Genomic DNA, 11,944 nt, shown 5'->3' with positions numbered 1-11,944 from the left:
AATATGAATGAGGTATGAATTTAATACAAAAGATTATGCAATTATATTTACAAATTACAATAAATATTTAAAATCAAATTTGCCAACATATTATTATTTATATTGTTTTATGCTTTAATATATGATTAATGAAAACATGCAATAAAATCGATAGTTATCGAACAAATTATCGAATGATTTTAAAATTCTATTTCAATTGAAATTGGACTTACATTGTTGTTTTTGGAAACTCGTTTTAACTGATAGAAGAATTATTGTAGTATACAAAAAATTCTTTTATTTATTCTTGAAAGAATGAAAATTAAATAATGTTTTCTACAAAAATAAACATATTGCCAGTAAAGAGTATTTTAGGTTATGCTAATTTTAGTATTAACCACTGCAAATGGGAAACGATAAATATTTGTTTATACAATGTACGAGCCTATTATAAAAAAAGCAATATGAATAAGATATTTTATAGTAATATAGAATTTCGTCCTAAAAATGGTATTGCCATATTATTTGATGATAGACAATTTTGTACAAGAAGTGAACCGAAGAAAGCGGATATTTTTGGTGATATTGGATATACCAAATATAATAGAGCCAAAATGGACATGGAAGAGAAAAAGGAAGAAGAATTTCAGGATAATATAGCTAAAAAACCAGAAAAGATAAAAGCTGCTTGGCGTCAGTATGTTACAAAACTAAATCATCATATTGCAAATGGAGATTTGTCATCTGCCTTAAACGTACTTTCATTAATCAAAGAGAATCGTGATAAACCTACTACTTTCATGTATAATCTTCTTATACGTGCTTATTCCTTGCAAGGAGATGTGAAGCAATGTTTCAGTCTTTATAACAAAATGAAGAAAGCACAATTGAAACCCAATGATGCTACATATACCAGTTTAATTAATTCTTGCGCAGAATCACAAAATAATTCTTTAGCTCTAGAAAAATTAAATAAATTACGCCTTCACTTGCATGAAACAGGATTTCCATTGAATGAAACGCATTACCATGTATTAATAAAAGCTTATAGTCGACAAAACTGTATTGCTGAAGCGTTTCAAATAGTGGATGAAATAAGAGATAAACGAATACGTATAACTGAAGTAACGTATAATTCTTTATTGAATGCTGCAATATCTGATAAGAAAGCTGGAATGAGACATGCCTTGATCATATGGCATCTCATGCGCAAATATGGAATAAAACCAAATCTAATAACATATAATCTATTTTTTAGAGCTATGAGAGATACAAACTTTGGTAAATGCAAAGTTAGTGATGTACTAATGCCTCAATTAATGGATACTAATTTAATAAGTAATACCAAAGCAAGCAGACCAAATTTGCTAAGTACTCCTCCTATTATTGGTTCATTACCCATGCCTATAGTAATAAAAAATAAGGATGTAGAATGCGTACTATCACCTGATATGCAATTAGATGATATTTTTAAATATAATCGTTTTATTTTATTCGGCGGCTTGGAAAATGTCTTACAAATGATGAAAAAAGACAATGTTGTACCAAATACAGTAACGGCTTCTTTATTACTTGATTTAATTCCAAATACAGCATACATTGAAGATTTATTTCTTCATAATATGAAAAGTAGTAACGTTGATTTAGATATCGATTTTTATAACATGCTTATTAAGAAAAGATGCATGAGGAGAGAATACGGTTTAGCTAAAGTAAGCCAAATGAAATATATTACTATTTATTTTTTTGTTAATATTCGTTATTCTATTAAATTGAAGAAAATTTTTAATTAAAATTGATTGTTTTTTTGTAGAAAGTCTTGGAAGAAATTCAACGCAAGCACATGTTGCCAAATGTAATGACATTTGGAGTTTTAGCATTAGGATGTAATAGAATTAAAGAAGCAAAAGAATTGCTAGAAGGATTGGAAATTGCTGGATATGTTCCAAATGTAGTAATTCTTGGAACACTTATATCTAATGCATGTCATGTGCTTGATACCAAATATGTAATAGAAATAATGGTTTACATGATTGATAACAAAATTAAACCAAACGATAAAATTTATATATTACTGGATAAATATAAGGAAACATTGTCACAAATGTTACTATCCAAGGTAATAAATATTTATGCAACTAGATGAATGCAACATTTAACTACATTAACAATACTAAAAAGTAATCTTTTTCTTTTTTATACATATTATTGTAGAAAATTGCTTTCAAGAAACATTTGGAACTGAAACAGGACTTCGAAAAATTTACAGTAAAATATTTTAAATTTAAAAGGATGAATGATGATGATGATAATGATGATACTGATGATAATATAAATAAAAAATATGTACATAATTAAATAAAGTCAAATTTTATAGATTATATATACAAGTGTATAATTTAATTTATCTTCTTGAATGTATTTTTGACTGTTTTTAGAATAGTTGACTCTGTCTTTAAAATATATAATATACATTTTGGTTAAAAGTTAATAAAAATAAAATAAGAAATAAATTTTTATTTAAAATTATTATTATGTATTTAATAATGGAGAAAAACTATCGGAGGTAAGGAGGTCGCGTTTCTGGTACCCATGGTCGACTTCTGGCTCCAGTATTTACCACCCGAGAAGGGCATGTTCCACGAATACTGAGTTTATTATAGCCAGTTGGTCCTGTGGGTTGGGCTCCACATGTTTCTAATGCCACAAAATCATCTACATGCAAGGATGGAGGTCTTGATGTATTTGGTGGTCGTGATCGGAATGGATCTGCACCTCTTCCTATACCTCCGACTGTAAGACCACCTCTCAAAGAATTGGTAAATTGTGTTCTACCTCTCATAGGTGCTACTGTAATAAGCATTAAGTAATGAAAAGATGTTACTGTGCATTGCATAACATACAGAATCAATAATTATAATGAATTTTTTAAACATATTTTTCTTTATGCTTATTATAATAAAAAAGTAAATATATCTCACCAAATGGTTGCTTTATTTTTGTAATAGGAGAGGGAGGTATTTGTTTTTGAATATCTCTATTTTCTTGATCATCGGGTTGAGTTTTTGATTGTAATGGCTGTATTGCATCATCAGGTGGTGCTTTGGAACATAAACTTTGTGCTTCTGATAGTAGATTAAAATCAGTAGGAAGTAGTTCAGCTGCAAAGTCTATTAGATCTACAACTGTTTTGTTTTGTATTTGATTTGACAAAATAAATGGACATTTCTTTGGACGTCTAGGAATGTATACAGGTGTTCTTAAACATCGTTGTGAAAATTGACTGAGCAAGGCTTCTGGAGTTGGCAATAATGGTTCTAACATTTCAGGTATTGGTTCTTTCTCTTCTTTATCTTCAGCATATTTTAAAGTATGTACTAATTCTTGTGCGCCTCGTATTTTCTCTAATGGATGTCCAGTTTTATCCCAGGATATTAAAGTTGCTAATTGTTGTGCTCGTAAATATAATGACCTCTTTTGCATATCGTTGGCAATCATATTCTCTAAAAACTTTATTGTTAAATCTGCAATGAATTTTGTATCCATATCTTCTAAATTTGAAATATGTTCTAGTAATGACTTTAATGCGTCAGGTTTGTTTTCCAAACAACTTTTTACATGATACAAGCCATAATTATGACTGGTAAGAGATAGAAGTATGTACAAAGTATTTTCTAATATTTCCGGCTGAAATTTAGTGCTACTTGCTAATATTTCGATTAATAGAGTAAGAATTGATAAAAGTGGTTCTTTACTTGGTACCGAATGTGTTAATCTCTTTTCAAATGGTTCGTTAGTATCTTCTTGAACAAGACTTAATGTACAGTCACATAAGGTCTCAAACGTATCGAGAATTTCTTGTTGAACTCGAACATCATTAGTTATCCTAAATGTTGCGCACATCAATTTAATAATTGGAGGATATCTTTGATCTAATTTAACTTGTGCTCTTGACGCTGGATTGGTCAAAGTTAATAGAGTGGCTTTCATAGGAGCATGCCTTGCTAAGTCACTAAGTAAGGCAAATATTAAAACATTATTTTCCAATGCCGCAGTAGTTATAATAACATCTAATAAACATCTACCTACTAACAATGCAGTAGGGGCTGCTAAATCACTCAATTGTTTACATACTGTGGAAAGAAGTATTAATAAATCTTTATTCCAACTGCTGCAAAGTAGTTTTAAGGTTTCAGTAAGATTATTAGCTTGTGCTTGAAGATGTGCCGACCATAATTTTCTTACACCGAGTATACGTGCTGTATCATCAGCTATAACTTCCTTTACAGTAAGTAATGGTGGAAGTATGCGTGATAAAAGTTTCAAACCAGGAATGAAATTACATGGACTGAAAGAAACCATTTTTAAAACTTCACCCAACATTTTGGTCCATAAGGATTTGGCTACATTTCCAGATCCATCTGAATCTACCACCTGCGTAAATACCAGGAGTGTTCCTACAATTTCATAGGAAAGACTTTGAACTAATCTCGTAGCAGGAATAGCTTCAACTAATGAGTAGACGCCGAGCAAAGGCACAACAGCAGTTAAATCTTTAAACTCAGTTGCCATGCATTTCACTAATCGCTCTAACAGTGCCCTAGTCAATCTAACACATGGAAGAAGTAATGCGACTAATGCTAATCCTCTTCTTCCAGTCAAAGCAGCACGATGTAAAAATGGCTGTTCATAAAATCCAGAAATGTTAGACATAACAGCAACAAGTGCTGTTAATCCATCGGCAGCAAATAATTGTGTTAAAGCATTTCTATATTTTAATTCGACATATGGTTCCATAGGATCTATGTCATTATTTGAAGGAAAAATTAAGTAATGCAGAATTCTGCATGCAGTTATTAACTGGCCTGGCAAAGATGCTGCTTTATCTGCACTTTTTCTAATGCATGTTACAAGTGAAGAAACATCTCCATAATTCCAATTAGATGTTTGAGCAGCTGTTGTTAAATATGATGTTACATCTCTTAAAACAGCTTGATTTCTAGATTTTTCAAGAATAATACCAGCACGATTTTGAAATATTTCTACGTGATCGGAATAACGTATGATAACTGATATTATCTCAGCAGCAAATTCACAAAGGTTAGTATCAGAAAGATAAGGAATTAAGATATCTATATATTCACCCATAGGAAGGACCGTTATTATAGCTTGTAATCCTTCAGGATATATAAGGAAAGAATGGAGTTTTTTTAAGGCTACCCAATCAGAGGCGTCATACTTTAAATAAGTTAAACATTGTACAACTTGAAGTCGCCATGCTATAATAGAGCCTACACTCGCTGAATCATATCTTAAAGCTTTTAATAAATATTTTGTTATTTCTGGTTGTTTTAACAAGTGAAATAAACCTTCTTTTGTTTCTGAAAGACGTAAAAGGAAACGATGCGTTGCTTTAATTAAATCAGGTTCTGATTCTGGCGAAGTAAGAGCTAAAAGCAAATAAATCGCAAGTTTATGATGTTCGAAATAGCTGATTAAATGACACCGAGGATTACGATTTTCTTCTCGTTCAAATTCCATCTGTGCGCTTGCTGGCAACTGACGCTTAGGCTGAGCCATAAGTGTTGGTGCACATATATATGCATTTGTCAATTCTGTTATTATTAATTTATTAAGTTGTTCTAATTCGTCGAGAACTTCATAAATGTGGACTTTTCGTAATAACGAACTCAAAGCATATTTTAGTCTTGCAAGTTTAGCTGCATCTAACATCATTATGGCATTTTTGTACAAATTACTTTTGGATTTCAGGAACTCTTCAACAATTAGTGGACTTATCAATGCAGCATCCAATGCACGCAGTGCTGAAAGTTTAACTGGAAGTGCTACATTTTCACGCATGCATAGTGTTAATAATTTATAAGGTGCGTCTACTTTTAAAAGTATGTTTGGTCCCTGTGGAAGTCTACACAAAGCCTCGGCTAAGCGAACACCAACTTTGACGTGGCGCACTTTATAGGCTGGTTGTGGTTGAGCACGAGCAAGGTCTACATCAAGACCTGCATTTACAATATTAGTTAAGTCATTAGTATCACTGTCATTAAGATCAAAAGAACCAAGTGTTGCGCACAATGATTCACAACTATGTACAAATGTTTCTTTCTCTTGACCTGGCGCATTATTAAAATTTAAAACTAATTTAGAAAGTGACTGCAACGTTTCTCGTATTTTATCAGAAGTTTCACTATTCATAGAATTTCTTTCTATGGCCTCAAGTGGTTTATCCAAATCTAATAGATCAGGCGGTGCTAGAGTATAAATAGCATCCAACTGAATATTTTCGCATTCAAATTCTGTTGTAGGCGGCAAATCATCAGCCATAATATCTTCGTCAGATAATATAGGTTCAAATGGTTCTCCAGTTTCTGCAACAGCTCCATCTTGTTCAGCTTCTTCTTCTTCGGCTGATATTGATTCTGGACTCAAGGAAACAAGAGATTCCGAAGGAGGTGAAGATGGACGCTTCACTCCTTTTTGCGCAGTATTATTTGCATCTTCCTCCCACTGTCCTGATTCTACCTTTCCAGTATCTGTTGTTGAACTTCTGGAGGGTTCAACTATTTGAATTGGTTGAATGGGTGGTGGTGGAGTAGCTGCTACACATGTTTCCTATTAATATAAAATATACATTTGAACAATTTGTTCGATCAAAATCTTACCATTCGTAACCTTTATTTTCTAGTTAATACACACTCACATTTGGATTAGACTGATTTTGATTTTCATAATACCATTCAGACTGTTGCTCTGAAGGCTGTGCAGTATTTTCCGTAGTTTCTTCCAGTCCACTTACACATACACTAGATCCAGCAGCAGGACTAATAACTTCCTGTGGATTATTCAATGATTTTGTCAAAGAACCATATACAGCTAAAGTAATAGTAGTGTACCAGCCTCGCAATACTAAACCATCAGTTGGTATTTGTTTCCGTTCACATTCTAATTGAATGTGAATATTCTGTTTATATTCTAAACCTCCAAGAGATTCAAATGTGGATGCTCCAGGCTTGCTTAAATCATTTACAAAAAATTCTATCTCAAACTGTGATGGATTAGTAGCACTGCAATAAATAAAATACAATATATTTAAATATTAAAAATATATATATGTAATAATAACAGTAATAATAACAATAATAATAATACACATATATATACATAATAAATAATATTCACAAAGATAAATACTTAAATTTTCTTTCAAAATTATCTTATTTATATGTACATAAACTTTATAATTATGTACCTATATTTATTATATGTGCCCATAATATTATGAAAGTGGTCTAAATCATATATTTCTTCTTTCGAGATATTTAAAAGATTACATTTGAACATTAAATGAATTCTATATAATATTGAAATAACAAACACTATCTAACGGTTCATTTTTGACAATATCGTGAAAATTACATTGAATTAATTTAGTTTAAAATAATGTGGTGTGAAATAACTAATAAACTTATTTTTTTTTAATTTTGTTTTAGACCACTTTCATAATTATGGGCACATATTATTAATAAATAAAATACATTATTAAAAAGAAAATGAAAAAATATATAGTATATTAAATTACCCAAGACGCACACCTCCTGGAAAATCTGCTTGTACTCTAGCTCCCAGTGGTATAATCCTAACCTCGCTGATATAAACAGGTTTTGGAAATTGTACTAAATCCAAGTTTAATTCCTTAAAAGAGAAATAGCATTTAATTAAGAATTATTAAAATAATCTTGAGATTAGTTACTTAATCACAAATAAATATTTAGTTTGAAACAAACCTCTGAAATATCATGAGAAAATGTGTCAAAAAATAACAATTCTGTATTATCCATTTCTGTGTAGCGTTTATTTTCAATACTCTTCCTAATGAGATATTAAAACATTTTAAGTTAATATAACTTATTTGTTAGTTAATAAATTATGTTATCTATGTGGTAATCAACATTTTATATTATATATCTCCTGTTCGAAAGCCTTGTAATTGTTCAGTTATATATTATTCAATTAAAAATTTAATCTCAAACAGCTTACCACCATTCGCTCGAAGGATATGCGACATCAACGAAACGTACGAACGTACGGACAAAATATGAACTACATAAAGGGTTCTACCATACCGACATTTCATTAATGGGTGTAGAAGCTTATTAGTGTTAGTAAGTATTAAAACTAACACTATTCAATTTTTCATTTTTGTGTTAGATTAGAAACATTACAAAGTAATTAGTTTCTATATTTCATATGGTTAGAAGGAATCAAGGAAAAGAATTATAATATAATATTAATTAGGAAAATGAAAGAAACTAATTACAATTATAATTTTTATGGTAAGCGGTCTTTGGCTGGATTTTACTTGCAATGGAATGTATAGCATATAAAATATGATATACATTACATGGAAAGTAAAATATCATTGCCCGGGTGTAACCACGAGGAGGTAATCGCTTCCGAAAACCCACGAAGAATGTGCATCCTGAAGATGTCCACATCCGAAAAAAATGAAACGAAAGAAAATTATTTAACCGAGAACGTTTCTTAGTAAGTAATACATTTACGTGTCGAAGTCTAATAAAGAACTGATTTAAAACAATGTAAGTTATCGGTAGATTTTATGTTTATATATTGGCTCAGTAACGAAATTGAGTTTAAAAAGTCATCTAGAAACATAAAAGAAAAATATATCAAAATTATTTTCTATTTAAAATACGTTAGTAGGTAATGTAATATTTCAACCAATATATACGTGTTAAAACAATCTGAAATAAAAAGAGAGTGTATTAGAGTATTAAAATAATTGTTAAATAATTAATAGAAGTGTCTCTGCTGTTGTCTAAAAGCTAGGTGTATAGGATCTATGCACCGTCCTCTTCGAAGTCTCCTGTTAGACTGAGTCATTGTCCTCTAGAAAATTACTTTTATTGAAAGTTGTTTATATGACTTTCCGAAAGGTTGCGCATGTGTATAAAAGGAATAATCTAACTAATCGATTAAATTTAAGATTATAACGTTCTCATTTTAGTATTCTTTTAATTTTTATGTAATTGTTTAAACTAATGTACATTTATTTAAACATTCTTACCTAGTTATTACTTTGAATTCGAAATTATTTTATATTCAAAGTATTTTAATAAATATGTAATGTTTAAAAATGTGTACTATTGTTTAAACATAAGTTAAGTATATTCTATGTACATTACATTTTGTTTAAGCAATTAAAAAATAATTATATTAAAGCTTACCTGTACGGAGAAGAAAGCTACGATGATCACTTGTTTGAAAGTAGTGAAATTGAAACAGTAATTTGGTACCTAATCGATAATGCAAATCCATTTATGCGTGATCTTTCATTATTAATACAGATTAAGAAAATTTATTTCGTTATATATGGCATACGATGACACACACGATGTCAATTGTTTTAAGGATGCTACAACGAGGTTTCTTTTCTATACGATTGTGTTTTTCTGTGCGAAGTGATAAAGTTTTTAATGTATATTGTCTTTATTCTCTTCGTTATTTTTTAAATATTAACAACATACGTGTAACTTGAATAGAAAAATAAAATTAATTTTTGATTTATTTAATGTATAAATTATCATATCAAGCTTGACTAACGGTGTTATGAAGAAAGCCGAGTTACGTACGAGTGACGACAAGCTTGTGTGCGTGTATAAAACGTTAATAACAATTTGAATTTACAAGTTTACATGAACTTCTAATTGGTCACGTGACGTTCGAAATAATTATCAGCCAATCAGCGCTTTTAGCGTATTTTCCTTCTTTCTTTTCACGGCGCCGGTGCTGGAGATCACACGAACGTTTTGTCGTCTCGTTAGTCTCAGATAATTAAAAGATATTTTCTAACTTACACCTTTCTATTATATATCAAACGATAGCTACAAGCAAGATTTTTATACGTGACTGTTTTCAAAACGAAATATTGAAAAGTTCGAAAGATATCCGTAAAAATGTAATCATTGATGTTTTTCGGCTATCCGCCAAATCTAAACAATGTTACTTAACAATATTTTTTTCTAATTTCAAGCTTATTTGCATGGTATCGATACTTACTACTATCTCTAATGATGCTCTAATTAATTATTTTTCATAATTATGTCTTCAAAGATCGTCTTTCGAATGAAATTCGATTTTTATCACAAAGGCTTTTTTTTTATTATCATAAAGGCCTATATATATATGTATATATATAAGTATAAGTAACTCGTACACATATACTCATATATTTGATTTTCTTTATATTGTAATAATGTAATCTTATTTTTACTTTTTTTTAGGTTTCCGAGCATTGGAAGAGTCCAGCACGAATACGCATAGCTAACTGTATTGTTGTGTTCACTTTTTTATCTTCATATTTGTCGAGGTAAGTCTATCTCTTTTTTTTTATAACGTAGAAAAGTGTAATAGAAAAAGTGTGAGAAAAAAAGCAAGGATATGAAAAAGGGTGAAGAAGGAGAAAAAGAAAGAGAGAGAGAGAATAAAAATACAAAACATTCGGCATATAAACATGTATTAACACGTCTCTGTGTTTTTCAGCAATACTCGAGCTAACAATGAGATAAAAACAAAAACAGTCGAAATTCGTTACTCTCAAGGGTAAACAGAGAGAGAGAGAGATGCTCATTCCTCTTCCGTCTTTCGATAAGCTAAGACCGGTAAAAGTGACGACGCATTAAACTATTGAATAATTTTATTTATAACGTTATCGCGTTATTTTAAATATTTTAAATAGATTTCCATTGTATACAACGGTATAACAAACGGTTTACTTTTTAGGTTATTCTTTATTGAGTTTGCTGATACAATTTTGGTTTTATTTATATAGAAAACTTTAAAGATTCTTAATTAATATTTTTACTGATATTCTTATGATATAATATCTTTTAATGTGTGTTCTGCCTTCAGAAATGATTAACAGGAAATATTGTACTATACCCTTTAGTATGTTTCAGCTTTTCAGATTTTGTATTTAATTTTATTTTATTCATCGTCATCCTAAGGGTAGGATACCTATCCTGCAGTCATCAATGAAGACTAAAAGTAAGTATATTTTCCTATCAAATATTTCTATGATAACTTTAGTGGTTTTTTATTATACCGATAATATTAATTGTTCTTTTTCTTTTTCTGTTTCAGATCATTGCAATCGAGCGCGTAGCCAATAAAGTACTCGTGTTTTGCATCGATAAAATAAAATATAAAAAAATTGGAAAGAGTAGAATCAGTGTTGTACGCTGTATGTAAAAGTTTCGTTTTTTTGGGTAAAGAAACTCCGTAAGTTTCTTCTATTCTATTTAAATGTGTGCTTATTCATCGTCATCCTAAGGGTAGGATACCCATCATGCATTCATCAATGAAGAATAAACGTAAGTCAATTTTTATATTAAACATTTTCTCAATACTTATAATAATGTTTTTATAACAATGGTCTATATAATTTTGTTTTTATTTCTGTTTGAGATCATCATGGAAATATTGCAGTATTGGAAGTGTTTGTGAAGTGTTGCAAGTGTTCGTGCATTGCAATCGTGCGCGAAGCAATATACGGGAGTGTTGTATCGTTTAAATATAATTAAAATCACGGATTAGAAGCATGTTCGTTCAATTCCATCGCGTTCGCGAACTATTTTTGAAATTTATATATTAAATTAACTGCGTCCAAGGCAGTAATTGCATTAGAGCTTGTTCGAGTAAAGTTGTATTTTTATCTTTAAACAGTCGCACAGACTGTTCGCGTATTAGAGTCAGTGTATCAATGAAGATTTTTGTACTTGCATTGACTGTGTGCAAAGCAGTCTTTGAATTAGTTGTAGAGTCAGTGAACGGGCGTAAAGCAAATTAAAATCAAACGCGAATTAGAGTTAGTGTTGTTCGCCAGTGAATTTTCGATTTCGCGATAAGAAACTCATCTATAGTTTCTTAT

The 11,944-nt window shown here is 30.3% G+C and overlaps 2 protein-coding genes across 3 annotated transcripts; one reads left to right on the top strand and one right to left on the bottom strand.

Moving 5' to 3' along the window:
• Positions 1-108: 108 nt before the first annotated feature.
• Positions 109-2,337, top strand: LOC122520262 (pentatricopeptide repeat-containing protein 1, mitochondrial). Its single transcript, XM_043640343.1, has 3 exons — positions 109-1,691; positions 1,793-2,098; positions 2,194-2,337. The coding sequence occupies exons 1-3, from the start codon at positions 309-311 to the stop codon at positions 2,335-2,337; spliced, it is 1,833 nt and encodes a 610-aa protein (XP_043496278.1). The 5' UTR covers positions 109-308.
• An 11-nt stretch (positions 2,338-2,348) lies between these two features.
• LOC122520261 (protein virilizer) lies at positions 2,349-8,070 on the bottom strand. Of its 2 annotated transcripts, XM_043640340.1 has the most exons (6): positions 8,035-8,070; positions 7,782-7,866; positions 7,577-7,689; positions 6,698-7,061; positions 2,961-6,609; positions 2,349-2,829 (listed from the first exon to the last, which is right to left on the bottom strand). In XM_043640340.1, the coding sequence occupies exons 2-6, from the start codon at positions 7,833-7,835 to the stop codon at positions 2,537-2,539; spliced, it is 4,473 nt and encodes a 1,490-aa protein (XP_043496275.1). In that variant the 5' UTR covers positions 7,836-7,866; positions 8,035-8,070; the 3' UTR covers positions 2,349-2,536. The 2 variants fall into 2 exon arrangements, with proteins under 2 accessions (XP_043496275.1, XP_043496276.1); XM_043640341.1 differs by lacking the exons at positions 7,782-7,866; positions 8,035-8,070 and having other exon boundaries at positions 6,698-6,829; positions 6,910-7,061; positions 7,590-7,678.
• Positions 8,071-11,944: the final 3,874 nt, after the last annotated feature.

Source organism: Polistes fuscatus, unplaced genomic scaffold (genome assembly GCF_010416935.1).
Source record: "Polistes fuscatus isolate 324 unplaced genomic scaffold, CU_Pfus_HIC Scaffold3, whole genome shotgun sequence".
Classification (NCBI taxonomy): Eukaryota; Metazoa; Arthropoda; class Insecta; order Hymenoptera; family Vespidae; genus Polistes; species Polistes fuscatus.
This window is presented reverse-complemented; position numbering and strand designations above follow the sequence as displayed.

What these genes read in the sequence shown, in the direction of transcription:
- LOC122520262 (XM_043640343.1), top strand. Translation starts at nt 309, where the DNA reads ATGTTTTCTACAAAAATAAACATATTGCCAGTAAAGAGTATTTTAGGT. An exon ending in GAGAATACGGTTTAGCTAAA is followed by an intron (nt 1,692 to 1,792) that starts GTAAGCCAAATG and finishes GTTTTTTTGTAG; the next exon opens with AAAGTCTTGGAAGAAATTCA. An exon ending in CACAAATGTTACTATCCAAG is followed by an intron (nt 2,099 to 2,193) that starts GTAATAAATATT and finishes ATATTATTGTAG; the next exon opens with AAAATTGCTTTCAAGAAACA.
- LOC122520261 (XM_043640340.1), bottom strand. Translation starts at nt 7,835, where the DNA reads ATGGATAATACAGAATTGTTATTTTTTGACACATTTTCTCATGATATT. An exon ending in TTTCTCATGATATTTCAGAG is followed by an intron (nt 7,690 to 7,781) that starts GTTTGTTTCAAA and finishes TTCTCTTTTAAG; the next exon opens with GAATTAAACTTGGATTTAGT. An exon ending in AAAATCAGTCTAATCCAAAT is followed by an intron (nt 6,610 to 6,697) that starts GTGAGTGTGTAT and finishes TTATATTAATAG; the next exon opens with GAAACATGTGTAGCAGCTAC.